At 32.5% G+C, this 25824-nt stretch overlaps 1 protein-coding gene across 6 annotated transcripts in view; it reads left to right on the top strand.

The window, feature by feature from the left end:
- The window catches only part of Ift80 (intraflagellar transport 80), a 125301-nt gene that overhangs the window by 75737 nt on the left and 23740 nt on the right, over positions 1-25824 (top strand). For all 6 annotated transcript variants that reach the window (XM_078043578.1, XM_078043580.1, XM_078043581.1 and 3 more), the window contains 8 exons: positions 2622-2696; positions 6386-6549; positions 11517-11581; positions 14719-14854; positions 15255-15402; positions 16806-16977; positions 17981-18070; positions 18166-18338. In XM_078043578.1, coding sequence (XP_077899704.1) covers positions 2622-2696; positions 6386-6549; positions 11517-11581; positions 14719-14854; positions 15255-15402; positions 16806-16977; positions 17981-18070; positions 18166-18338 — 1023 coding nt within the window. The remainder of the gene's footprint in view (positions 1-2621; positions 2697-6385; positions 6550-11516; positions 11582-14718; positions 14855-15254; positions 15403-16805; positions 16978-17980; positions 18071-18165; positions 18339-25824) is intronic.

Raw genomic sequence — 25824 nt, 5'->3', positions numbered from 1 at the left:
ATTCAGTTATGTCGTGATGATGAATTTTTTTTTAGTTTTTTTTTGTAGGTGGATACAATATCTTTATTTATTTTTTTAAAATTTTTATGTGGTGCTGAGAATTGAACCCAGTGCCTCACGCATGCTAGGCAAGTGCGCTACCACTTGAGCCACATCCCAGCCCCTATGATGATAAATTTATTTTCAAGTTTTCAAATCATTATTGTTTGGCTTAAACTTAATTTTTCTCAAAACCTCACCTGTCCTGAGCTTAGCTCAAACCAGGAAGTGAGAAAAAGTGAGCAATGAATGAACAGTGAAAATATATCTAATAAAGTGTGTACATCAAATGTTAATGATCACTTTTATAATAGGAAATACCTTCTCTGAGATAGTGTTCACTCTTAGTTTCAAGGAATTTATTGTATATATGTTTTTCAAAATTTAGAGCTTAGAAGCAGCTGATAAATGATGGGAAAAGGAACCATCTGTTTACTATAAGAGGGGACAGCTAGCATCCTGATAACAGACTTATTTAGAATGGATATAATATCATAGCCCAGGGTAATCATGGATGTTTGTATTGATGGCCCAGAATTCCAAAAATGATGTATTAAAGGAAATTTATTTAGTATATTCTGTATTGGAAGGCAGGGAATGATTCAATAAACATTTCCAGGAAACTTGCATGAAAAACTTAAAAGGACATACTGTTAAATATACAACTGGCTTTCTGGAAATAAACAAACCTGATTTGCAGTTTTGATGATTTCCATGATGTAAAAATATTTCTACCAGGACCAATTTTAAGCTGTAATGTGATTTCATGCAAAGTTGAAAGGAGATGAAGAATAGCAAACCATTATATATGTAGTATTGCTGCCATACAGATAAAACAAAATTTCAGGTACAAAGATAATAATAAAAGATCATAAAATAACCTGGAAGTGATATTTTGAATATCTGTTCCCTTTGTTTTTAATATAATTTACTTGATAGTAAGTCTATAAAATTTCATTTTACATCCTAGTTTTATTTAATTTTTTTTCTGATTTAAAAAATTCTTGAAAATTTAACAACTGGTCCAATCTGACTATACCTCCAACTGAGTCCTCAACTATCCAGAAAACTTGTGTAATCACTATGATACTTTCAAGGCTTGCGAATACTTAAGAATTTAAGAAAACATTTTTAAAAACCTTGTGCTTGTATTTATAATAGAGATCTTTTTAGTTTGAGTTTCTTTGTTGTTTGAAGAAAACATGGTGTGATTATAGTTTAATTATTGACTATAAAATTGAGGATAGAGAATATATGTCTTACTCATCAGAACCCAGCATGTTTGAATGAATTGAAACATGTATAATATTTTCTTAGAATCCTAAAGCCCACTAATACACAAAACAAAGGTATTAATTTAATTGACAACTGCTGTATTTTTTAGAAATCCTTACTTACTCTGTGTAAATCTGCTGCTAATCAGAATCTGTAACTCAGGAAAACAGCCAAGTCTGGAATAATGAAATAGGAGAAACAGGAGAGTGAATAAAGAAATAATCAGATCACTTTTATATGAATTTTTCTTCTTAAATGATAGGAAGAACAATAATAATTCGGGAAAATTAAAAAAAATACAAAATTAAAACTTGAAATATGGGAAAAGGATTAGAGAACATGGGAAAATCTTATAATCACTTAATACGGTTATTTAAATAATTTTTATTGGGTTGAGAAAAATAGAGATCTTTTTAGTTTGAGTTTCTTTGTTGTTTGAAGAAAACTAGGGCTCTCCATTGCCCTAAAAAAGGTATTTATTCTACTAGTTACAACAGGTAGAGCATAAAATTTGAATCTGTAGGATTCCTTTCATTAGGTTTTACTCACATTAAAGAGTTTGCTTTCAAAAATACCAACATTTGGGCTGGAGATATGATAGAGTAATAGAGCACTTGCATAGTCGGTGCAAGGGCCTGGGTTGGATACCTAGCATCATTTTCTTACCTTCCCCAAAGCAAAGTAAAATACAGCTCCTATTTATTTATTCTTTGTCATTTCAATTTTCTTATATTACCTAATATGTGGCAAAACATATTAGGTATTATGTTTAATCTTGTCTCCTGTTTGGTTGTCAACATACTTATTGTTATAAAATATTTATTAAAATGAAATACCAGGAAACAATAGTAGAAATGAAGAGGTCTCTGGACCTATCATCACCAAAAACTTTCATTAAATTAAAAAAACCTACTCATATTTTAGGTAATAATAGGTATCATTTATTGAGACATTTTTATCTTTTATGTTTAACGTTAGTATTATTCTCATTTTATGAGAGCTAAAGGACTCAGTGATTAAGTAGCTTATTCCTAGTATTCTTTAATTCATGTATTGTAGTTCCTGCAGTAGGTATTTGTTAAGTGTCTGTTGTGTGTTAGTTGTAGGGGACAGAGAGTCTCCTTTCTAGTTGGGGGTACAGTCTAGTTGCAGGTACAGAACGAATAATTTCAGAGCAATATTCTACATACCTTAATAGAAGTACAAATAAAGTTACTGTGAAACTAAAATCACTATTTAAAATGAGTACCTGTATGCTTAAAAGAGTATTTTAAATGTTAATAATGTTCTTTTTATCTGTCTTTTAGTACAAAGAACTGGAATACACCACTTATATTTGATCTTAAAGAAGGAACTGTTAGTTTAATTCTACAGGCAGAAAGGTAATTTGTTTATTATGTTTACCTATTGGATTTAGAGTTAAAATATTTCACGTAGGGGCAAAGCAGTCTTTAAAGCATCCTACTTACATAACAATATACTACTTATTTGGAATAGATTTATTTATATTATAGGTTTAAAAATTAGAAGCAATAAATATGCTTTTTAATAAGAAGTCCTGAAACTTTTTAGTCTCAACATTTTTTTTTACATTTTTTAAAAAATAATTGAGGGTTATATGTAGGTTATATTTCAGCATTTTCTGTATTAAAAATTAAAACTGAACAAGAAGGACAGAGGAAGGATGGGAAAGGGGAAAACATGGAATGAATTTAACAAGATCATGTAATATGAACATATAAATGTACAAAGGGAATTTCACCTTTGTGTATATATAGAAAGTACCAATCAAAAGTAAATAAATAAAGGAACAAAAGAAAGATTAGTAGAATAGAGGAAGGGGGAACAAGGGGAGGGTGAAGGGGAAGAAAAGTTGAAGGAATGGGGATTAAAATCAAATTCCTTGGATATATGAGTTTTGTCAAAATGAACCTGACTACTGTGTGTAACTATAATGCTTTAATAAAAAAAGGAAAAATAATTAAAATTGACAAGTTTTAAAAGTATCGATTTATTTTAAATGTTGAGTTCGTTATAACTGAACATTGGAGTAATGATATGAGAGAATGGGAGTGAATCAGGCAAATAATTATGAAATAGTTTGAACCTCATGGTTTCTCTATCTCTCTCTCTCTCTCTCTCTCTCTCTCTCTCTCTCTCTCTCTCTCTGGTACTGGTGATTGAACTCAGGGGCACTTGACAACTGAGCTACATCCCCAGTCCTATTTTGTATTTTATTTAGAGACAGGGTCTCACTGAGTTGCTTAGTGCCTTGCCATTGCTGAGGCTGGCTTTGAACTCAACAATCCTCCAGTCTTAGCCTCTTGAGATGCTGGGATTACAGGCGTGTGCCACCATGCCTGCTTCCTTTCTCTTTTCTTTCTTTGTTTTTCTTTTCCTTTCTTTCTTCTCCATCTTTTTCCTTCTTCCTCTCTTTTATTCTTTTCTCATTTTTAAAAAAGATGAACACAATATCTTTATCTTATTTGTTTTTATGTGGTACTAAGGATCAATCCCAGTAACTCGTGTGTGAGGCAAGGGCTCTACCACTAAGCTATAACCCCAGCCCCTATTCTTTTCTCTTTTACTCTTTCTCTTCCTTCTTCCTTTCCTTCCCTTCCCTTCCCTTTCCTTTTTCTCTCTCTGTCTTTCCCTCCCTTCCCCTCTGCTGAAGATTGAACCCAGGGATTTGCTCATGTACACTCTGAAGTACATCCCAGGCATAACTTTGTTTTAAAATATTGGTTGAAATTCATTGATTTCATAACCCACTTCTGGGCTGTGACCTGAAGTTTGAAAAATAATATTCTCTACAAAGACATTGAACTGTGTAAAAGACTAAGGAACTTGAGACCAGTTAACTAGAGTAAATTAGGAATAGATATTACTCCAGGAACCTTCAGTTTTCTGTGAAAACTATCAGTCTGTCATGTACAGTGATATCCTACTAAAACAAAAATTAGACTTAGGAAAGCTACTCAATAAAACCTGGAATAAAATATGGAAATATAATTGATATTTACCTAAAATACTTTTACAGTGAAACAATGCACTTTATTCCTTATCCCTTTATTCATCACCTAGGCAAGCTCTTAATAGTGTTTCTTATCAGGTTTTCTAGCCCACAGCTTTTTATAAATAGAAAACTAGAAGAAAGTGCTGATGAGCTGTTACAGGCTGGCACAATGACAGGAAGAAAAGTGACTGCCTGGCAAGGGAATATAGAGAAAACTAAAATTACAGAACTGTGCAGCTGAGAGTATAATTATTCTGAGCAACAACAGATTCTCATGAGTATCAAAGCTATCATTTTGTTACTGAAGAATATAGTCATCATACTGATTATATTGAGTGATCAAGAAAATGTTATGTTAAATTTTACATCTGTTTAATGAAATTGAAATGTATGATTCATTTATTAATTATAAATTTTTAAAACAAGTCATTTTTGCCATTTAAAAGTTAAGATGTCAGTGTCTAAAAACAATATTTCTGAAATGATTTTTACTTCAGGAGTTTCAAATAAGTTTATTCATTACACATTGTTTATAAGTATATTTATTGGATGTTTTCTTTGTAAAAGCATATATTAATGGCATAAATAATTAAGTAAAGAATATTTTAGTTACCTCCTACCACTGGTCTTATTTATGCCGTTAGAGATGTTAGCCCATAGAAACAGGGTATTTACTTAAAAGTTAAAAGCTAGTGTTCTATTTAGAAAAGAAAAATTTTTAGTGATAACACAAAGAATATATACTAATATAATGTGTCACTTTGTCAAGATCAACAAACATTGTTTTCATACACTAATGGGTATGGCCATATACTGATATGCAAAGAAAAATGCTTCAATTAAATATTACCTGTCATTCCTTAGGTATTAATTTAGTTGAAGTGTGTACATAATAATTAGTAATTCCTGAATAATTAGAATAATTAGTAATTCCTGAATCAATAAATAGTTCTGAATCAAGGATATTGAGACCCTGAACATTTGTTTTACAATAATGTTGTCAACACAAAGTAAAAGCCTCACCAATTTAGTTGTATGTGTACAAATTAATATTACCTTTCAAAAGGAAGTTTAACAGTTACATTTTAATTTTGAAACAATTTATATATATTTTTAGTTGTTGGTAGACTTATATTTTATTCATTTATTTATCTACGGTGCTGAGAGTCAAACCCAGTGCCTCATATATGCGGGGCAAGTGCTCTGCCACAGAGCCACAATCCCGGCCCACATATTAAATTTTTAAAAGTATATATGCTTTGATCCAGTAATTATGCTTCTAGAAGCTATATACGAATTAAGTAGAATAGATATACAGAGATGTATGCACACTATAGACACTCACTAAAACAGTTAATTTAATTTGAAATTAATATCCATCACAAAAAGTGAGTTAAGAAGTAATTATGAAAATGTATTCATATTTTTTTTGCTATAGTTATCTCTGTAAAGGTAGAGTCACAAGAAGTCTTTTGTTTTCTCTTTATTGTTTTAATTATTTCTTACAATGTTTATCCTTTTTCAAAGGAAAAATGTAGTAGCCATAAAATAGTTATATAAGTCAATAAAATATTGTACAGAGCCCTATGCCTTAATATTAACTGTCAACATAGGAAATAAATCTGAAACCCTGTTGTAAAAAATGTGTAGGGTTTATATGTGAATATATACTGATGATTGGCATATGATTTTAAAGTCAGAGAAACATCTTTACTTTGTATTGTTGTTATTATTTAGATTTTATTATTTGGATTTTATTATTTAGATTTAGATTTTTGCAAAGATATATATTATACTGGGAATTGAACTCAGGGGCTCTTAACCACTGAACTGTATCCCCAGCCCCCAGTGTTTTTACTTTTGAGACAGATTCTCACTAAGTTGCTTAGGGCCTTGCTAAGTTGCTAAGACAGACTTTAAATTTGTAATCCTCCTGCCTCAGCTTCCTGAGCTGCTGGGATTACATGTCTGGGCTAGGATAAATTATTCTTTAATATAAAATGAAAATATCGTATCTTCCTCTCTAAGAACATATTTTTATTCTTTATTTTTTAGACATTTTCTTCTTGTAGATGGTGGTGGTATCTATGTATATTCCTATGAAGGGCGCTTCATTTCTTCTCCAAAATTTCCTGGAATGAGAACAGATATTCTTAATGCACAGACTGTGTCTCTGAGTAATGATACTATAGCAATAAAAGACAAAGCTGATGAAAAAAGTAAGTACATCTTATAATTTTCCACAGCCAGTTTCCATGAAATTTGTTAATGCTATAAAATTTTCATAAATTAACTTGCATTTTCTTATCTATTAATATGTTAACTTTATATGACAGCCATAAACTTCATGATTTGTTCTAAATTTGAATTACATAAGAACTAAAGTTGTTATACCCAATTGATAGAACACATACATATTATTATAACAACCAAGATTGGTGGTAAGACATAAATCTTTATTCAGTAGCTGTTGGTAGAATTTTAATTAAAGATTGTGATCTTAAAATGTGTATTATTTTTTTTAATATTCCTGTTTTCTTCATTTGGTAACAGAGTGAATATTGTACTTCATTATACTATTTATTTTGTTTACATGTTTTTAAAATTAAGTTAATGAAGTCAGGCACAGTGGCCCACAACTGTGATCACAGTTGGGAGGCTGAGACAGGAGGATAACAAGTTCAAGGGCAGCCTCACCATTTAGCAAGACCCTGTCTCCAAAAAAAAAAAAAAAAAAAAAAAAGAGTGGGGAGAAGGGGACTTTTACCATATCACTCAATGGTTAATCACCCCTGGGTTTAATTCCTGGCACGAAAAAATTAAAATGTAAGTTAATAAAGTGGAAGAAAGGTATGAATAAAATTTCTATTAAAACCTAGGCCAGTTTAGTATTAATAAATAACTTTGTAAAGTGATTTGGAATTTCATAGTACAATGAAACCATTTTATTAAGGTATCACTGTATTAAAGATTCAATTATCTGGCAGATATTATAGAATTCTTACTGTGGGCCAAATTTTTTTTTTGAAGATATAAAAAGGAACAGATAGTTTGTTATGTTTGTTTATTTTCTATACTATCTATCTACACATGCTGTGAAGCAAACTAATGTAAAGTGAGGGATTGGGGCATTCTGGAAATGAGGAAGGGGAATAACTATAGGAAGGATTCTGAGATGAGAATGCTTGGCACGTTAAAAGGAATTGCCAGAAGGCCATGTAATTGGGTGACCATGAAAGAGTAGCAAGAGATGAGGACAAAGAGAGAGGCAAGAACCAGATCACAGAGACTGGACTATGGTAAGGATATAAGCATACAGGAAACTGGGGAGGTAAGCCTTTTTATCTTATAGGCTTTTACCCTAGTAAGATGGAAGACAAAAAACAGGGAGGAAGTTTTGAAGGGGTTTGTAAATCAATAGTTCTGTTTTTGTCATGATATATTTAAATGCTTCATAGACATCAAGCAGAGATGGAAGTAAACCAATAAATACAGAAAAAGCACTTGACAAAATAGAGAAACCTTTAATGTTCAAAATACTAGAAAAACTAGGGGTTGTAGGAACATACTTCAACATTGTAAAAGCTATCTATGCTAAATCCAAGGCCAACATCATTCTAATGGAAAAAAAATTGAAAATATTCCCTCTAAAAACTGGAACAAGACAAGAATGCCCTCTTTTACCACTTTTATTCAACACAGTCCTGGAAACTCTAGCCAGAGTAATCAGACAGATGAAAGAAATTACATTGGATCACCATAAGGGAATTTCATCAATTCATCCAACCTCAATGTTTTGATCCTAGTAACGTTTGCTTTATTCAGTTCATTTCTTAGTAACTGTTTAGAGATATACTCCCTCCACCCCCATCTGCCCAGTTGGAAGGAGTCCCTTTATCTATCCCCATTCTCTTGGGAACCATTCTAGTCTTTTTTTTTTTTTTTTTTTTTTTTACCATTTAAGATGGATTTTATAACTTCTCTTTTACAGAAAGTTATTTCCTATAAAACACCATGCAGGCATAGCACATTTTTGCTTTTCTTTGAAAAATTTCTCTGCCTTCTCAGACTTAATTCTCATGCATCTTTTTGCAAAAGATTCCCTCTCCCCAACCTCCTAATACAACCAGGATGCAGTGTTCCTTATAAAGTTAGTTACTTTTTCTTTTTTAAAATTTATATATGATCTAGTCTTTTTTAATAATTTGTTTCAGCATAACTTTTTCCTTTGAAAATAGCTCTAACGGCTGTACCTGGAACTGACTAGAATCGGGATCTTCCCTAACATATTCCTTAGTAACGTTCCTGAAAGAAGAGCCTTTGATTTAGACTGATCAGAATTTATATTTGGCCCATTCTTTACTTTGACTTTAGCTTTTACAGTTAATAAAAACCAAGGAAGTGCATATATTTTTTTCCTTATTATATTTGCATTTTCTTATGCATTTAGTGAGCCAGTTCCCTGGAAATTGTATGTATCATCTCTTTTTTTTTAATAATGCAAAAGTTTATTTTTTTTTCAAATGAATAATAAAATAGTTCACATGAAAGCTTTTGAAAATTCTTCCAGATGATAAGTATCTCATTATATCAGTAGAGATGAAAATTAGACTGCTCAACCAGGTGAAGCAAATTTTTTTTTAGAAAAATTTTTTTTATTGGTTGTTCACAACATTACAAAGCTCTTGGCATATCATATTTCATACATTAGATTGAAGTGGGTTATGAACTCCCAATTTTTACCCCAAATGCAGATTGCAGAATCACATCGGTTACACATCCACATTTTTACATAATGCCCTATTAGTAACTGTTGTATTGTGCTACCTTTCCTATCCCCTACTATCCCCCCTCCCCTCCCCTCCCATCTTCTCTCTCTACCCCATCTACTGTAATTCATTTCTCTCCTTGTTTATTTTCCCATTCCCCTCAAAACCTCTTATATGTAATTTTGTATAGCAATGAGGGTCTCCCTTCATTTCCATGCAATTTCCCTTTTCTTTCCCTTTCCCTCCCATCTCATGTCTCTGTTTAAAGTTAATCTTTTTTTTCCTGCTCTTCCTCCCTACTCCGTTCATACTTGCTCTCATTATATCAAAGAAGACATTTGGTATTTGTTTTTTAGGGATTGGCTAGCTTCACTAAGCATAATCTGCTCTAGCGCCATCCATTTCCCTGCAAATTCCGTGATTTTGTCATTTTTTAGCGCTGCGTAATATTCCATAGTGTATAAATGCCACATTTTTTTTATCCATTCATCTATTGAAGGGCATCTGGGTTGGTTCCACAGTCTAGCTATTGTGAATTGTGCTGCTATGAACATTGATGTGGCAGTATCCCTGTAGCATGCTCTTTTAAGGTCTTCAGGGAATAGTCCAAGAAGGGCAATAGCAGGGTCAAATGGTGGTTCCATTCCCAGCTTTCCCAGGAATCTCCAAACTGCTTTCCAAATTGGCCGAACCAATTTGCAGTCCCACCAGCAATGTACAAGTGTACCCTTTTCTCCGCATCCTCGCCAGCACTTCTTGTTGTTTGACTTCATAGTGGCTGCCAATCTTACTGGAGTGAGATGGTATCTTAGGGTGGTTTTGATTTGCATTTCTCTGACTGCTAGTCATCTCTAAATTCCATAAATAAATTTTTACCTCCAATAACTGATTGCAACATAGCTACTATTTCATACCTTAAATGATCCTGCGGCCACTGAAGAATCAGAGCTTCCTCATCTCCTATCCCTTTATCATTTTCCCAAATCAAATGTTTCAGTGCGTCAGGGTCATCCTAGTGAACCCTTATATTTCCTGACCCAAACTATTCTATTTGTATCTAAACTGGTTGTACTATGACTCATTTCTGACACTACCTGGAGTTAGCATAAACCCAAAAGCTTAAGGATGAAGTGTTTAACACAAGACTGCCTTCACTTTAGATATCAGCCACCACTTTGTATAAATTCAGGGATTTTTTTTCTATTTTATTCTATTACCTCCTCAAATTTGATAATTCACTAAAACAACTCAAAGGACTCAAGCTATCTTATGATTATCATTTTATTATAAAGGATACACAAAGCATAAGGCCTGGCAAGGAACATAGAGCTTCTGTGTCCTCAACTCATAGCAATCAGTGTTTTCACCAACGAGGAAGCTTTACTGAACTTTTCTGTCTAGAATTTTTATGGGGTTTTATTACTTGGCATAATTCATTTAATCATTGGCCATATTGATACAGGTCTTGGAAATCAGGAACGGGTTCTTATCCCCAGGTGTTGAAAATTAAACACCTGAGAAACACCTAAGCAAACATAGAAAACAAGTCTTATTTAAGAAAGAGACAGGTACAGAGACAGCAGAGAAGGGGACCCATAGCTGAGAATTTGGGGGAGGGGATGGTCTTGTCTCATTTATAGATCCCAGAATCCCTGTTTTAATCCCAGCTTAAGGAGCAGGAGCACAGGGGTAATCACTTGTGCATTCCCAGAGGTGTTAGCAACCCATTTCCTTTTCTTTGATAGCCAACCCTCATCTTTTTCTAAGATCATTTATTATCTAGCTGACTACTTGTCCTTTGCCCCTATCTCAATATGCTATAATCTTCAGTCTCATTCCTATCTCCAGAGGTCAGAAACATCCTTCAAATCACATGCTTGGTGCTTTTGATTTTCAGCCTCTGTCCTGAGGTTTTCCAGGTACCCACCAAGACTCTGATTAATGTAACAAAGAAAGTCCTGTCACTCAGGAAATTTTAAGGGTTTTTGAAGCTTTCAGCCAGGAACCCAAGATGACAGAAAATTAGCAGCACGTGTTGTCTGGCATCATAGCACCTGACATATGTTTTCTTTGTGAGATGTGATTTTCTATGATGTATGGGTCTAAACCAGAGATAGCAGAATTACAAATTTGAATTTCCATTGTTGAGCCTATAGAAAGGCATTGATGCCTTAGATAAATAACAGTTTTAAATAAATGTATGTTTTAGGAATATTCAGTTCCACTCTTTTCATAAGGAATGTAACCCCATTAATAAAAAGGAATTTGATGCTGTTGTTCTTCTTTGCCAATAGATAGATACTCAGAGTTTCAGAGAGTTAAATAATTTCTTATGAGGATTATGATAATTCTCCCAAAATTTACCAATAAAAATGCTAATATAAAACACCATGTAATGTTATACCTTTTTTTTCAAGTAATCTTCCTTTTTGAGGCATCAACTGGAAAACCTCTAGGTGATGGGAAGCTTCTTTCTCATAAGGTAATGGACATTAGCTATTTCTAATGTAAATAACTACTTTTTGTTTACTTTCAAAAATAGTTTCAAGGAGGAGAACAGAAATTAGTCTTATATTTAAAATCAGTGTGCATTCTACATATTTTGCCTAAAAATGTCACAAAGACTAGGCACAGATAAAATCTGCAATAGGAAGCTATTATGAAAATTAATTGAATAAAAGGATCTGACTTATATGTCTATTTTCCAGGCTTTTTAGTGCTTTTCAACAGCATATTTTATACTGATTAAGCTTTCAGGACCTAGCAATAAATAAAAACTAATTTTTATTTTAAACTTCTTGCAGTTTTTTCATTGATTTATCTTTAACCAGCATTTTCTTTAAGACTATAATTACTCCATAAAGAAGTATAAAAATTTTTTATTGGCTTTTCATTTTTTTAATCTTAAAAAAAAGGAGCTCATTATATTACTGTGTCAAACAAGTGATGTGTTGGGTCTTAAGATGCTTTTAACTCAATTGTTTTATACTTCTAAAAAACTGTTACTCTAAATTGTATTCTTCTTTCTATAAGTGCTGTTTTTAAATTTGAATTGATGTGGTTCAGAAATCAAAAAACATGAAAAAGTTTTCCTATTATACCTGTTACTCATGAATACAGTTACTCCCTATCAAATAAGTAACCACTGTTATTAATCTCATATATACTTTCATAAATTTTTAATGTATGTACAAACAAAACTGATATTTGATCTTTTTCCTCCTCTTAACCAAAAATATAGTGTATAGCTTGGAACCTTTCTATTTTCACACAACACACTATTTCTGGAGATTTTTCCATATCTATACATACTATGCTTTCCCAATCCTTTTTCCTTCTACCATATAATGTACATTTTATGGATATATCAGAATGTATTTAACCTGGGCCCAGAGGGTGGACACTTAAGTCCTCTCTAGTCTTTTGCTTTTATAGTACTACCAAGGTGAGTTACTTTGCATATACATCATCTTGCTCCAGTTCTAGATCTTCTTGCTCCAGTTCTAGTATAACTGGCATTAATTCATGAAATGTTTCTGGCCCGAAAGATATGAGCATTTGTAATTTTAATGAGAGTTGTCAAGTTATCTTCCAAAGAGAGTGAATCAGTCTCACTAGGAATATATGCATTGCCTGTTTCCCTACAACCTCTCCTTTATAAGTCATTTTAAATCAAGATGAAAATTTTTCCTTTTAAGTAGAAATAAGTTTGTAAAAAATAAATTTCCCAAATAATAACAACCTAATCTAGAACTCAAATCTTTGTGTTATTAAATGAATATTAATTAGTACAGGGAAAAGTAGAAGGTTCTAATGAACAAAAGATTACTGTCATCTCCCACTACGAAGAATGACTCAGGATGAATAGAACAGAAATAGAGAGAGTAGAACTAGAAAATGGGGAAGTCCTGCTGAATGAAAAGGTAGACTCCTCCCTTTTGTGCATAGGTATTATTATCATTATTGACCATGTTTAATTTTGATGGGGATTAATGCTTGGGGATTAAACCTAGGGCCTTGCACTTACTAAATGGTAGGTGCTTTATAACTGAGCTACATCCCCAATCCTTTTTATTTTTTATTTTGAGAACTGGGTTTCACTAAATTGGCGAGGGTCTTGCTAAGTTGCTGTGGCTGGCCTTAACTTGCAATTCTCTTATGTCAGTTGCTAGGATTAGAGGTGTGTGCCACTACATCTGGCAAAAATCAATTTCTTTATAAGGTTTCCATTTTGAAAATTTCTAGCTGTATATTTCATGCATGTCTTAATATACATAGAACAAAATTCTTTACTTCCTTAAAATATAAACTGTGGTATTCCAGAAAAGAGCTGCATTTAACAAAAAATGTATTTGAATATGACCTATCAATTTGGATAGACGTATGTTTTGTTTTGTTTTGTTTTGTTTTAAAAGGTGTTAATTACAGTACACGTAGATACAATGACTTGATGGTATGATCATGATTCTTATTGAATTTACAGTTCCTAACAAAATCTTCAGACATAGTAGGCAATAAATAAATCCCTGGACACTCTGGCATGCACCTGTAGTTCCAGCTACTTGAGAAGCTAGTAACACAGGAAGATTGCTTGAGGCCAGGAATTTAAGACCAGCCTGGGCAACATAGTCAGACCATGTTCTGTGATCCCCCAGAAATCCCTTTTGGATTGAATTGAAATGAATCCATTCTAAACCATTTCTAAGTTATAAGAAAGTTTATCTTACTAGCTAATATGGTAGCTTAATGTAGGATGCCAGAAATACTCTTATTTCTGGAAAAGCAATGGTCTTAGAATCAGGAGGCTGAGTTGTTAAGTTTCAGATCTGTTTGGTACCAAATTTTTCTGAGCAAAATTGCTTAACAAATGTGGGTCTGATTTGCAAAATAAGTATTATAATATCACCTATATAAGATTTCCTATTTCACAGGAAATGAATATGAAGAATCTATAAAATCTAAGTCTCTGGAAGAATGAAATATTTCTACATATGTCCAAATTTTATTTTTAACTAATTCTTAAGATATAGGTATTAGCCAGTATACTTAGAATACATTCTTTTTGTGGTAGGAGGGACCAAGGATTGAATTCAGGGTCACTTGACCACTGAGCCACATCCTCAGCCCTATTTTGTATTTTATTTAGAGGAAGGGTCTCATTGAGTTGCTCAGTGCCTCGTTTTTGCCGAGGCTGGCTTTGAACTTGTGATTTCCTGTCTCAGCCTCCTGAGCTGCATGCCACCACCATGCCCAACTTAGAATTCATTTTGGTAAGAGGGGCTTGTTCATTGAACTAAACCTCTCATTTTCCCTACCTTTTTCACCTGATCCTTCATGTTTAATTCAGCAGGTTTCTCAGTGTACAGCATATCTATATAACCTTTATTTTATTATGATTTAAAGGCTATCTTTCCCTTGGATTGTAGGAAAAGAAGCTAAATTTTAGTGTAGCTTTTGAATTATTAATATATTGGCAACTTAAAATTATTTAAAAGGGACATTTTATCATTATAAATGCGTGACATTTAATTGATCTTTAAATAAATATTATAATTAAATAATCAAAATGGCCTTGCAACTAAAACTAGTCCTACATTTATATATTTTTTAAAATTTTAGAATGAAATCTTGGAAATTGCTCTGGATCAAAAAGGACTTACCAATGATAGAAAAATTGCATTCATTGATAAAAATAGAGATCTCTATATCACTTCAGTGAAACGATTTGGGAAGGAAGAACAAATTATCAAACTTGGTAAAATTTTAATATGTTTTATATTTTAATTATTGTCCATTTTCTTAGCTCTACTCTATCTGTGATATACCATTTTCCTTGCTTGAATGAATCTTAAAATGTTTTGGTCTCACATTTCTTAGCTATTTCACTCCATTTTAATATCAAGTCTTTAACTACTGCACCTAAATTGGCATTGAAAAAAAGACCTACAAATTAAAAATGTAATGGCTTAAAGTAGAAGATTCAAATATGTTCATTAATTTTTATGTGAATTTTGAATGTTTTATCATCGTACATTCAGAAAGTAGAGACATCATTACCAAAAGTTAAATGGGATCTTGTTAGCTGATTTTAAAGATATATTTTTGATACTTATATATCAAAACTAATAGAACATTAATATTCTTGTTAAATTAAGGAACAATGGTGCATACTTTGGCATGGTGTGATACATGCAATATCCTTTGTGGACTTCAAGATACTCGATTCACAGTGTGGTATTACCCCAATACGGTTTATGTGGACAGAGACATTTTGCCTAAAACTTTGTATGAAAGAGATGCAAGGTAACATTTTACTACATAGAAATCTGTGTTGTGGTAAATGAAACTGTAATAGACTGTCATATATTCACTCTGATTTCAATTCTACACGGTATCTTATTTTAATCAAATAAATTGTTCAGCTAAAACTAGCTTAATGAGGTCTAAGTGATGGAATTAAATTGAATATATAATATGAACTATTTATTTGCCTCTTAATATAATTTTCAAGCTTAGTAGTATTTAATGGTAGCTTAGATAATTTTCTTCAATATGATTTAGTGATTTTAATACAGGCACTGTTAAGATTTTTCAGTGAAGCACAACTTTGTGATAACTACCCAAAACACAGATTATCATAGACTTTAAGAAATTCAGGAATGTATATGTCTTTTAAATTGAATTTTTTTGTTTTAGACTAAAAGTAAAAAAAAAAAAAAAAAAAAAAAAAGATTATAGGAAAACTCTTGGAGAAAATATAAGTGAAAAGGCTTCTATGAAAACCATAACTTGGTTTTCAAATCTGTTCTGAGTCTGTTTGTTTTTGCAGTGCTGGGGATCAAACCCAGGGCCTTAGACAAGCTAAGCAAGTGCTCTACCACTGACTACATGCCTAGAATTTGAGTTCATTTTTAATATTTGAGTCGATGGCCACAGGAAAATCAGAGGGATACCAAAATAAAACTACTTAATTTTTAAATTAATGAAGTTAGTTACTTATTTAAAGTTTAGCTTTTTATTATTAGAAAATAATATATAATCTTGGAATTCAGCTTAATTTTTATTAGTTTACTTCTTTTACTTCTAAAAACAAAAATTTAGTTATTTAATCATTTACATGATTTATCTTAAGATGGAAAAAATATGTGTTAACTTTCTATCACTGTAACAAATATCTGATATAATCAACTTATAAAGAGAAAAGGCTTATTTTGGTTTAGTTTCAGACCATGATTGGTTGGTCCTGATGCTTTTAGACCTGTGGTGAGGTAACACATCATGGTAGGAGCATATGGCGGAGCAGAACCACCCACTTATGTCTCAAAAGTGAAATAGACCTAAAGACCTCCTACTAGGCCCCATCACTTCCTCAGAGCATCACCCTTGGGAGCAAGCCTTTAACCACATGGACCTTTAGGGAACACAAGGTCCAAACTAGCAAAAGGTCACTTTAGATGCTTTTAAGAATAGCTTCAAATACATAAGAACTTTTGTTACTTTAGATTGATAGTATATATTTCTTCAAATATGTGCATATAGCAAGTTAGATTCAAATATTTATTTGAATACATATATAACTTTGGAGGGAATATTTTAGAGATTGAAAACTCCCTATGCATATCAGGGGTCTACTTCTCAAATTTATTAATATGAAAATTTTGCTCAGAATGTGACCTTAAATTGCCTTTTGTTATTTTTTTTAACAGTGAATTTAATAAAAATCCTCATATTGTGAGTTTTGTTGGAAATCAGGTAACTATAAGAAGAGCTGATGGCTCCCTGGTACACATCAGCATATCACCATATCCTGCTATTCTCCATGAATATGTAAGCAGTTCAAAATGGGAGGATGCTGTAAGACTTTGTCGCTTTGTTAAGGTACTTTACATTTCAGATACATAGTTATGTATATATTGTGAATGGGTTTACTTTTTTGCATGATGAGTAATGATAAAACTAAGGAGTAAAAAATTTATGAATAGGATCATGTCTTTTGCTTTATAAACGAACATGAGCAATTCAGAGGAATTGCTGTGTGATTTATTCTTTGAAGAAGCTATAATTAGATCAGTAGTTTGTAAATACTAGCATATATAAAAATCTTCTGTGGAACTTTTTATAAAAGTCAGTTTCCTAAATTCTACCCCACAGAGATTTTAATTCATTAGGTCTGGGTTGAGGATTAGGCATATTTTTTAAGTTCTTCTGATGGTTCTTTTGTATAACTAAGGTTAAGAATCTCTGCTTTAGATCAGCATTTCTCAAATTATTTGAATTCAGTATTTTCCAAAAGTGTTTGACCATAGATCTCTTGTATTGAATATCAGTTAACATCCCTCAGAATACACTTTGTAAAATAATAGATGCTTTTCCTTACAATGAATTGGTAGTAGCTGTTTGTCACTATAGTATTGTTTGAGAACATCAAACAATTATGTTCCTCTGCTTCCCTGTAATTTATAATTTCTGGTCCCTCATTAAAGAGATGGGAGGGCTTATACCCTTAAATTATTTCAGATTAAAAACAAAACAAAACAAAATAACAACCTTGGGCTGAGTGTAACTCAGTGGTAGAACAGTTGCCTACCATGTGCCAGACCTTGGATCTAGTCCCCAGTATCACAAAAATAAATAAGCAAATAAATAAATCCTTGATAACTAGAAAAGTATTTAGAAAATTATATTTGAAAATTCTCTGTTATTAATGTATTTTAAACAAAGTAACACGATGAAATCCTCACATTATTTTTTTAGTTTTTTTTCATTGCCATGTTCCATAATTTTATTTTTTAAATTAACTGCTTTAATTATTATTTTACTAGAAGTTTGTTTTAAGACAGTTCAGCCATGTAGTTGAGGTAATTCTTATATTTTACTTTAGGAGCAAACCATGTGGGCTTGCCTAGCTGCTATGGCAGTTGCTAATCGAGACATGACTACTGCAGAAATAGCCTATGCAGCAATTGGTGAGGTAAGTAAATAATGTTTACATATATAATGTGTAATTTTTCATATTTTGTCATATTTCTATTATTTTTCACTTCAAATATTTTTCTTTTGTTTTAGATTGATAAGGTTCAATACATCAATTCAATAAAAGATCTTCCCTCTAAAGAATCAAAAATGGCTCACATACTAATGTTTAGTGGAAACATACAGGAGGCTGAAATAATACTTCTTCAAGCTGGCCTTATTTATCAAGCAATTCAGATCAATATTAATCTCTATAACTGGGAAAGGTAATAAAAATGCTTTTCATTAATTCTAAAACCTGACTGACCTTAATATATTTTTCCATTTAGCACTTAGTAAATTATATTTTTTATTGTATTCATAGTTTCCTATCACCACACAGTTTATTCATATTTATATTTGTGAATAATTTACAATTAAAGATTTATGTATTCTCTGAATTTGTGATTAGTTAAAAGTTGAGGGTGTGAAGAAGAGAGTCTATGATGTCTCCCAGATTTCTGATATTAATACTAAGAAGATGGTGGCACTGCTAGCAGATTTTATAGCAAAGATAGTGTGTACACTTTTAGCTAAGTAGAATTTGAAATACTTTTGAAGAAACATCTGATAATAGTTTATTGAATGGACCTGAAACTCATGAGAAACTTTTGAACTGGATTTTTAGATTATAAGTCACCAGGAAATGGACAATAGTTGAAGCAAGAAGAAAGGAGTGGTTAGGAGCAACGTTCCATTAGACTTTGGGACAAATTGCTTTCTGAGACAGAGTAGCATGCTAATCTTCTCTGATGTATTAAATCCTTCCACTCATTCTCTCAGAACGTGTATCCCAGTGAACAAAGATAACTCATATGTCTCCCAATCGTAAGGCCTTATATTTATAACTCTTAGGCTGTCTACAAAAATTCTAATCTCTATCTCTGTTTTTCCCTTGAATAGAAGTAATAAAATGGCAGATGGTTAATTTTGTGATATACTGTAATTGCTTTATTTATGTCCTAATGACCTATACTATTTGTTTAATTCAGACATTCTATTTCTGTCCTTTTTTTGTTAGGGGCGGGGGTTAACTAGGGATTGAGCTCAGGGGAACATGGCCACTAAGCCATATCCCCAGCCTTACTTTGTATTTTATTTGGAGACAGGAACTTGATTTTAGCAACTTGATTTTGCTGAATCTGGCTTTGAACTTGTGATCCTCCTGCCTCAGCCTCTGGAGCTGCTGGAATTATAGACCTCTGCCATGCTCAGCTATGTTCTTTATTCACACAAATTGGTTGTCATTGTTTATAACTGAACAAAGAATCATGAAATATGTTGTTGGTACTGTAAAAATGCAAAGGCCATTGTCCTTGTCTGCAATTTATTCACAATTCATCTATTTAGATGCAGTATCTCTGGTCTAATTCCTAGGTCCTTGATCCACTTTGAGTTGAGTTTTGTACAGGGTGGAGGGAATTAATTAATTAATTAATTAATTTCATTTTGCTGCATATGGATTTCCAGTTTTCCCAGCACCATTTGTTGAAGAGGCTATTTTTTTCTCCAATATATATTTTTGACACTTTTGTCTAGTCTGAGATAACTGTATTTATGTGGGTTAGTCTCTGTGTCCTATATTCTGTACCATTGGTCTGCATGTCTATTTTGGTGCCAATACCATGCTGATTTGTTACTATTGCTCCGTAGTATATAGTTCAAGGTCTGGTATTGTGATGCTGCCTGCTTCACTTTTCTTGCTAAGGATTGTTTTGGCCATTCTGGGTCTCTTATTTTTCCAGATGGATTTTATGATTGCTTTTTCTATTTCTATAAAGAATGTCATTGGGAATTTGATTGGATTTGCATCAAATCTGTATAGTGCTTTTGGTAGTATGGTCATTTTGACAATATTAATTCTGCCTATCCAAGAGATCTTTCTATCTTTTAAGGTCTTGTTTAATTTCTTAAAATAACTGGTTTGAGGAAAGAATATAGCTAAGATTAACCAAAAGAACTTGAAGAATGAAAAAAGAAAGAGATCAGCAGGTATACATCTGTTGAATGTGAACATTCAAGGGTCTGGTTTAAGAAGAGGAATCGGCAAAAGAAATCAGGAAGAAACAAAAAGATGAAATTTTTTAAAAAATTTATGGAAAAATTACAAACACAAAAATAGAATAGTATAGTCTATAGTATAGTAGTATATTAGTATAATAATATCATAGCAATATAATAATATAAGAGTAAAAATAGAGAATAGTATACTAATCTCCATGTACCCATCAATCCTCTTCAACAATCACCAATTTGTAGATAATCTCCCTTCTTCCCCCTTCTTCTCTATTAATTATGATTATGACCTAATCATAATCATCATATAATTTTACCTATAAATATTTTAGTTTATATCTCTAAAAGTTTTTTAATATAGTCCCAGTACCATGATTATATCTTTTTTTAATTACTTTGTAGTTGTAGATGGACAACATGCCTTTATTTTATTTGTTTATTTTTAAGGGGGGCTAAGGATGGAACTCAGTGCTCATGCATGCTAGGCAAGCACTCTGCCACTGGGCTACAGCCCCAGCTCTCATGATCATATCTTAAAAGGTTAACATTATTGTATTCAGTGCTCTTATTTCTCTATTGATCTATAAATATTTTGTTTTATGGTTTGAATCAGGATCCAAAAAAGGATCCACATATTGTGATTAGTTGATGCATTCTTAAGGTTTTTTTTGTTTGTTTGTTTTTTTAAGCATCAGTTCTTCTATTTCTGTTTATGTTTTCTTGCAATTTCTCCATTGAATGAACTGGCCCTATACAAACCCCATAGTCTGGACATTGTTGATTGCATTTTTATGGTATCATTTAGCATATTCCTCTATATCCTGAATTAGTTTCTGATTGGTTGTTGAATATAGAAACTTGGTAGGTTTAAATTTGATTTTTCTGGGGGAAGGGCTGGCTAAGGATCTACAATAGGTGGTGGTGTATATGTTTCCATGATAACTGTTTTTCTGATGTTAGTAAGCCATTGATGATCACTGTCTAGATCCATTAATTAGGGGTTATAAAGTTGTGCTATTTCTAATTCTGATATTCCAGAAGTATAGAACTTAAGTATTAGATGATGAATATATTAGGTTACTTTTAAGATCCTTGACTTTCTATTATTTGTTTAAATTCTCTAGAAGAGAACAGATTTTATTTATTTATATGTGTTACTCTATATGAGAGGCATAGATGTTTTAAGTTATGCTTTTGTCTTTCCTATTTGGACTTGAAAATTGCCTGCAACCTAACAAGAAGCAGTTCTTTTTTTTTTTAAAACACGACAGTGATTTTGAAATATTATACATACATAGAATATGTATAACATGTTCTAATTAGGATCCCACCATTATTGTGGTTGTACATGATGTGCAGTTGTATGGGTTGTGTATATACGAAGATAGGAAAGATATGTCCAATTCATCCTTTTGTCTTTCCTGTTGCCATCTTTCTTCCCTTCCCTTCATTCCACTTTGTCCAGTCCAATGAACTGCTAATCTTTCTTCCCTTGTTGTCGGTTAGCATCTACATATCAAAGAGAACATTCTGCTTTTGATTTTTTGGGATTGAATTATTTTACATAGCATGATAGCCATTTATTTACTAGCAAATGTTATTTCATTCTTTTTAATGGCTGAGTAATATTACATTGAGTATATATACCATGTTTTCTTTATTCATTCATCTGTTGTAGAGCACTTAAGTTGGTTCCATAATTTAGGTATTGTGAATTGAACTGCTATAAACATTGATGAGGTTGTGTCTCTGTAGTATGCTGATTTAGAATGTATTTTGGATATAAACCAAGGAGTGGGATAGCTGGGTCAAATGGTGGTTCCATTCCAAGTTTTCTGAGGAATCTCCATACTGCTTTCTAGATTCCTTGCACCAATTTGCAGTCCCACCATCGATGTATGAGTGATCCTTTTCCCCGTATTCTTGCCAATATTTATTGTTGCTTGTATTCTCGATAATTGCTATTCTGGCTGGGATGAGATGAAATTTTAGAATAGTTTTGATTTGCATTTTTCTAATTGCTAGAGATGTTGAACATTTTTAAATGTTTGACCATTCATATTTCTTCTGTGAAGTGCCTTTTTAGGAAGGAAGCCCATTATTGGTGTTGAGTTTTTTGAGTTTTTTACATATCCTGAAGATTAATGCTGTATCTGAGGTACATGTGGTAAAGATTTGCTCCAATTCTGTAGGTTCTCTGTTCACCTTATTGATTATTTTCTTTGCTGAGAAGAAGCTTTTTAGTTTGGTTCCATCCCATTTATTGATTCTTGATTTTATTTCTTGCGTTTTAAGAGTTGTTAAGGAAGTCAGTTCCTAAGCCAATATGGTGAAGATTTGGTCCTACTTTTCCCTCTATTTTTTAAAAATATTTATTTTTTAGTTGTAGTTGAACACAATACCTTTATTTTATTTATTTTTATGTGGTGCTGAGGATTGAACCCAGGTCCTCAACATGCTAAGTGAGCGCTCTACCGCTAAGCCACAACCCCAGCCCCATTTACTTTTTCTTCTATTAGGCACAGGGTCTCTGTTCTATTGCCTAAGTTTTTGATCCACTTTGTGTTTAATTTTGTGCAGGGTGAGAGATGGGGGTTTAATTTCATTTTGCTACTTATGGATTTCAAGTTTTCCTAGCAATGTTTGTTGAAGAGACTATCTTCTCCAATGTGTGCTTATGGTACCTTTCTCTAGAATGAGATACTGTGTTTATGTGGTTTTGTCTCTGTGTCATCTATTCTGTTCCATTGGTCTGTGTGTCTATTTTAGTGCCAATACCATGCCATTTTTGTTACTCTGGCTCTGTAGTACAGTTCAAGGTCTGGTATTATGCCTCCTGCTTCACTCGTCTTGCTAAGGATTGCTTTGTCTGTTCTGGGCCTCTTACTTTTCCAAATGAATTTTATGATTGCTTTTTCTATTTCTATGAAGAATGTCATTGGGATTTTAATAGGAATCACATTAAATCTGTATGGCGCTTTTGGTAGTATGGTCATTTTAAGAATGTTAATTCTGCCTATCTAAGAGCATGAGAGATTTTTCTAGCTTCCAGGATCTTCTTCAATTTCTTTCTTTAGTGTCCTGTAGTTTTCATTGTAGAGGTCTTGCACCTCTTTTATTAGACTAATTCCCAAATATTTTACTTTTTTTCAGGCTACTGTGAATGAGGTAGTTTTCTTAATTTCTTTTGCAGTGGATTCATCACTTATGTATAGAAATGCATTTGATTTATGAAAGTTGATTTTATATCTTGTTACTTTGCTGAATTCATTCATGAATTCTAGAAGTTTTCTGGTAGAATTCTTTGGATCTTCTAAATATAGAATCATGTCATTGGCAAATAGTGATAGTTTGAGTTCTCCTTTTCCTATTTGTATCCAGTTTTTTGAACATGAAGGGGTGCTATATTTTGTCAAATGCTTTTTCTGCATCTATTGGTTTACTTCCATCTCTGGATGTCTATGAAGCATTTAAATGTATCATGACAAAAACAGAACTCTAGAAAAACTAGAGATGGCAGAAACATACCTCAACATTGTAAAAGCTATCCATGCTAAACACAAGGCCAAAATCATTCTAAATGGAGAAAAATTGAAAACATTCCCTCTAGAAACTGAAATAGACAAGAATGCACTCTTTCACCACTTCAATGTAGTCCTGGAAACTCTAGCCAGAGCAGTTAGATGAAAGAAATTAAAGGCATACAAATAGGAAAAGAAGAATGCAAACTACCACTATTCTCATTTACCTCTAAGTATTTTTTTATTTCATTCCTGATTTCTTCTGCTATCCATTCATCATTCATTAATGTATTATTTAGTCTCCACATGATGGAGTAGCTTTTGTTTTTTATTTTATCATCGATTTCTAATTTCATTCCATGATGATCTGTTAGAATATAGGTACTATCTGTATTTCTTTATATTTCTGAGAGTTGCTATGTGGTATAAGATGTGGTTTATCTTAGAGAAAGATCTGTGTGCTGCTGAGAAGAGAATGTATTCATTCATGATGGATGAAGTATTCTACATATGATTAAGTCCAAATTATTAGTTGTAAATAGTACAACCGATAGTTGTATAGTTTCTTTGTCTAGTTTTTGTTTGGAAGATCTATTCATTAGTGAGAGAGGTGTGTTAAAGTCATCCAGTATAATTGTGTTATAGTCTATTTGACTCTTGAAGTTTACAAGGGTTTGTTTGGTATATGAAAATGTTCCTTTGAACTTTGGTCTGTGGATGTCTTTGCCAATGATGTTAGTCTCCTAGAGACAACATATTGTTTGGCCTTGTTTTTTAATCCAATCTGTCAATCTGTGTCTTTTGATAGATGAGTTTAGGCCATTAACATTCAGGGTTATTGTTGAGATATGATTTGTATTCCCATTCATTTTGGTTTATTTCTGATTTTAAATTTGACTTAGTTTTTCTTTTGATTGTCTTTTCCTTTAATGTAGTGCCTCATTTTGCTGGGTTTTGGTAATTTTGTAGTTTATTTTCTTCTTTTTTCATTTCTTCCTTATGGAATATTTTGCTGAGAATGTCCTGTAGTGCAGGCTTTCTAGTTGTGGATTCTTTTAGCTTTTGTTTATCATGGAAGGTTTTTATTTCATCATCAAATCTGAAGCTTAATTTTGCTGGATATAAGATTCTTTGTTGGTATCCATTTTCTTTCAGAACTTGGTATACGTTATAGGACCTCCTACCTTTGAGGGTCTGGGTTGAGAAATCTCCCAAGATCTGAATTGGTTTCCCCTTATATGTAATCTGATACTTTTCTCTTGTGGCCTTTAAAGTTCTATCCTTATTCTATATGGTAAGGCATTTTCATTATAACGTGCCTTGGTGTGGATCTGTTGTAATTTTGTACATTTGGGGTCCTGTAAGCCTCTTGTATTTTATTTTCCATTTCATTCTTCAGGTTTGGGAAATTTTCTGACTTATTTCATTGAAAAGATTGTGTATTCCTTTGGTTTATATCTTTGTGCCTTCCTCTATACAGATAAATCTTAAATTTGGTCTTTTTGTGTTATTGCATAATTCTTGGTAGCTCTGATATGTTTTCTTACCATTTTCTCTGTGTGGTTAATGTTGTTTTCAAGATTATATATTGCCTGAGGTTCTATCTTTTAAGTGGTTTAGTCTGTTGGTGATATCTCTCATTGAATTTTTAGTTTGGTTTATTGATTCCTTCAGTTTGAGAATTTCTGCTTGATTTCTTTTTATAATCTCTGTCTCTTTAGTGAAGTGATCTTTCACCTCATGAAATTTATCTCTGATTTCACTCCTCACATAATCCTTTATGTTGTGAATCAGTGCATTCTGAACTCCTTTTACGTGTTATCAATGGATTTTATTATTGGAGCATCTTGGTTTGTTTGAGGCGCCTTGTTCCCTTGTTTTTTCATGTTGTTTATGTGTCCTCCCATCTAGCAGTGTGGGTGTGAGGTAGTACAGTTTCTGCCCTGTCAACTTATAGTGTCCCTGAAGGTTTTCAATACCTCACCTTTAAGGGAAAGATCAATATTAACAGCACCCAATGCAAACAATACATACCTTTAAACCAAATAGCTCCTATTAAGATGTCAGGTACTTCTCCCCCAGGTTGTCCTGAGGGCTGAACACTGGGACCTGTGTGCCTGACTTGGAGAGCTGTTCTGTATTGGATGGATCAAGACCAGGCACTGAAAGATGCAGG

Source organism: Ictidomys tridecemlineatus, chromosome 3, assembly GCF_052094955.1.
Source record: "Ictidomys tridecemlineatus isolate mIctTri1 chromosome 3, mIctTri1.hap1, whole genome shotgun sequence".
NCBI lineage: Eukaryota > Metazoa > Chordata > Mammalia > Rodentia > Sciuridae > Ictidomys > Ictidomys tridecemlineatus.
The sequence above is the reverse complement of the archived record's forward strand: the minus strand, read 5'-3'. Positions and strand labels throughout refer to the sequence as shown.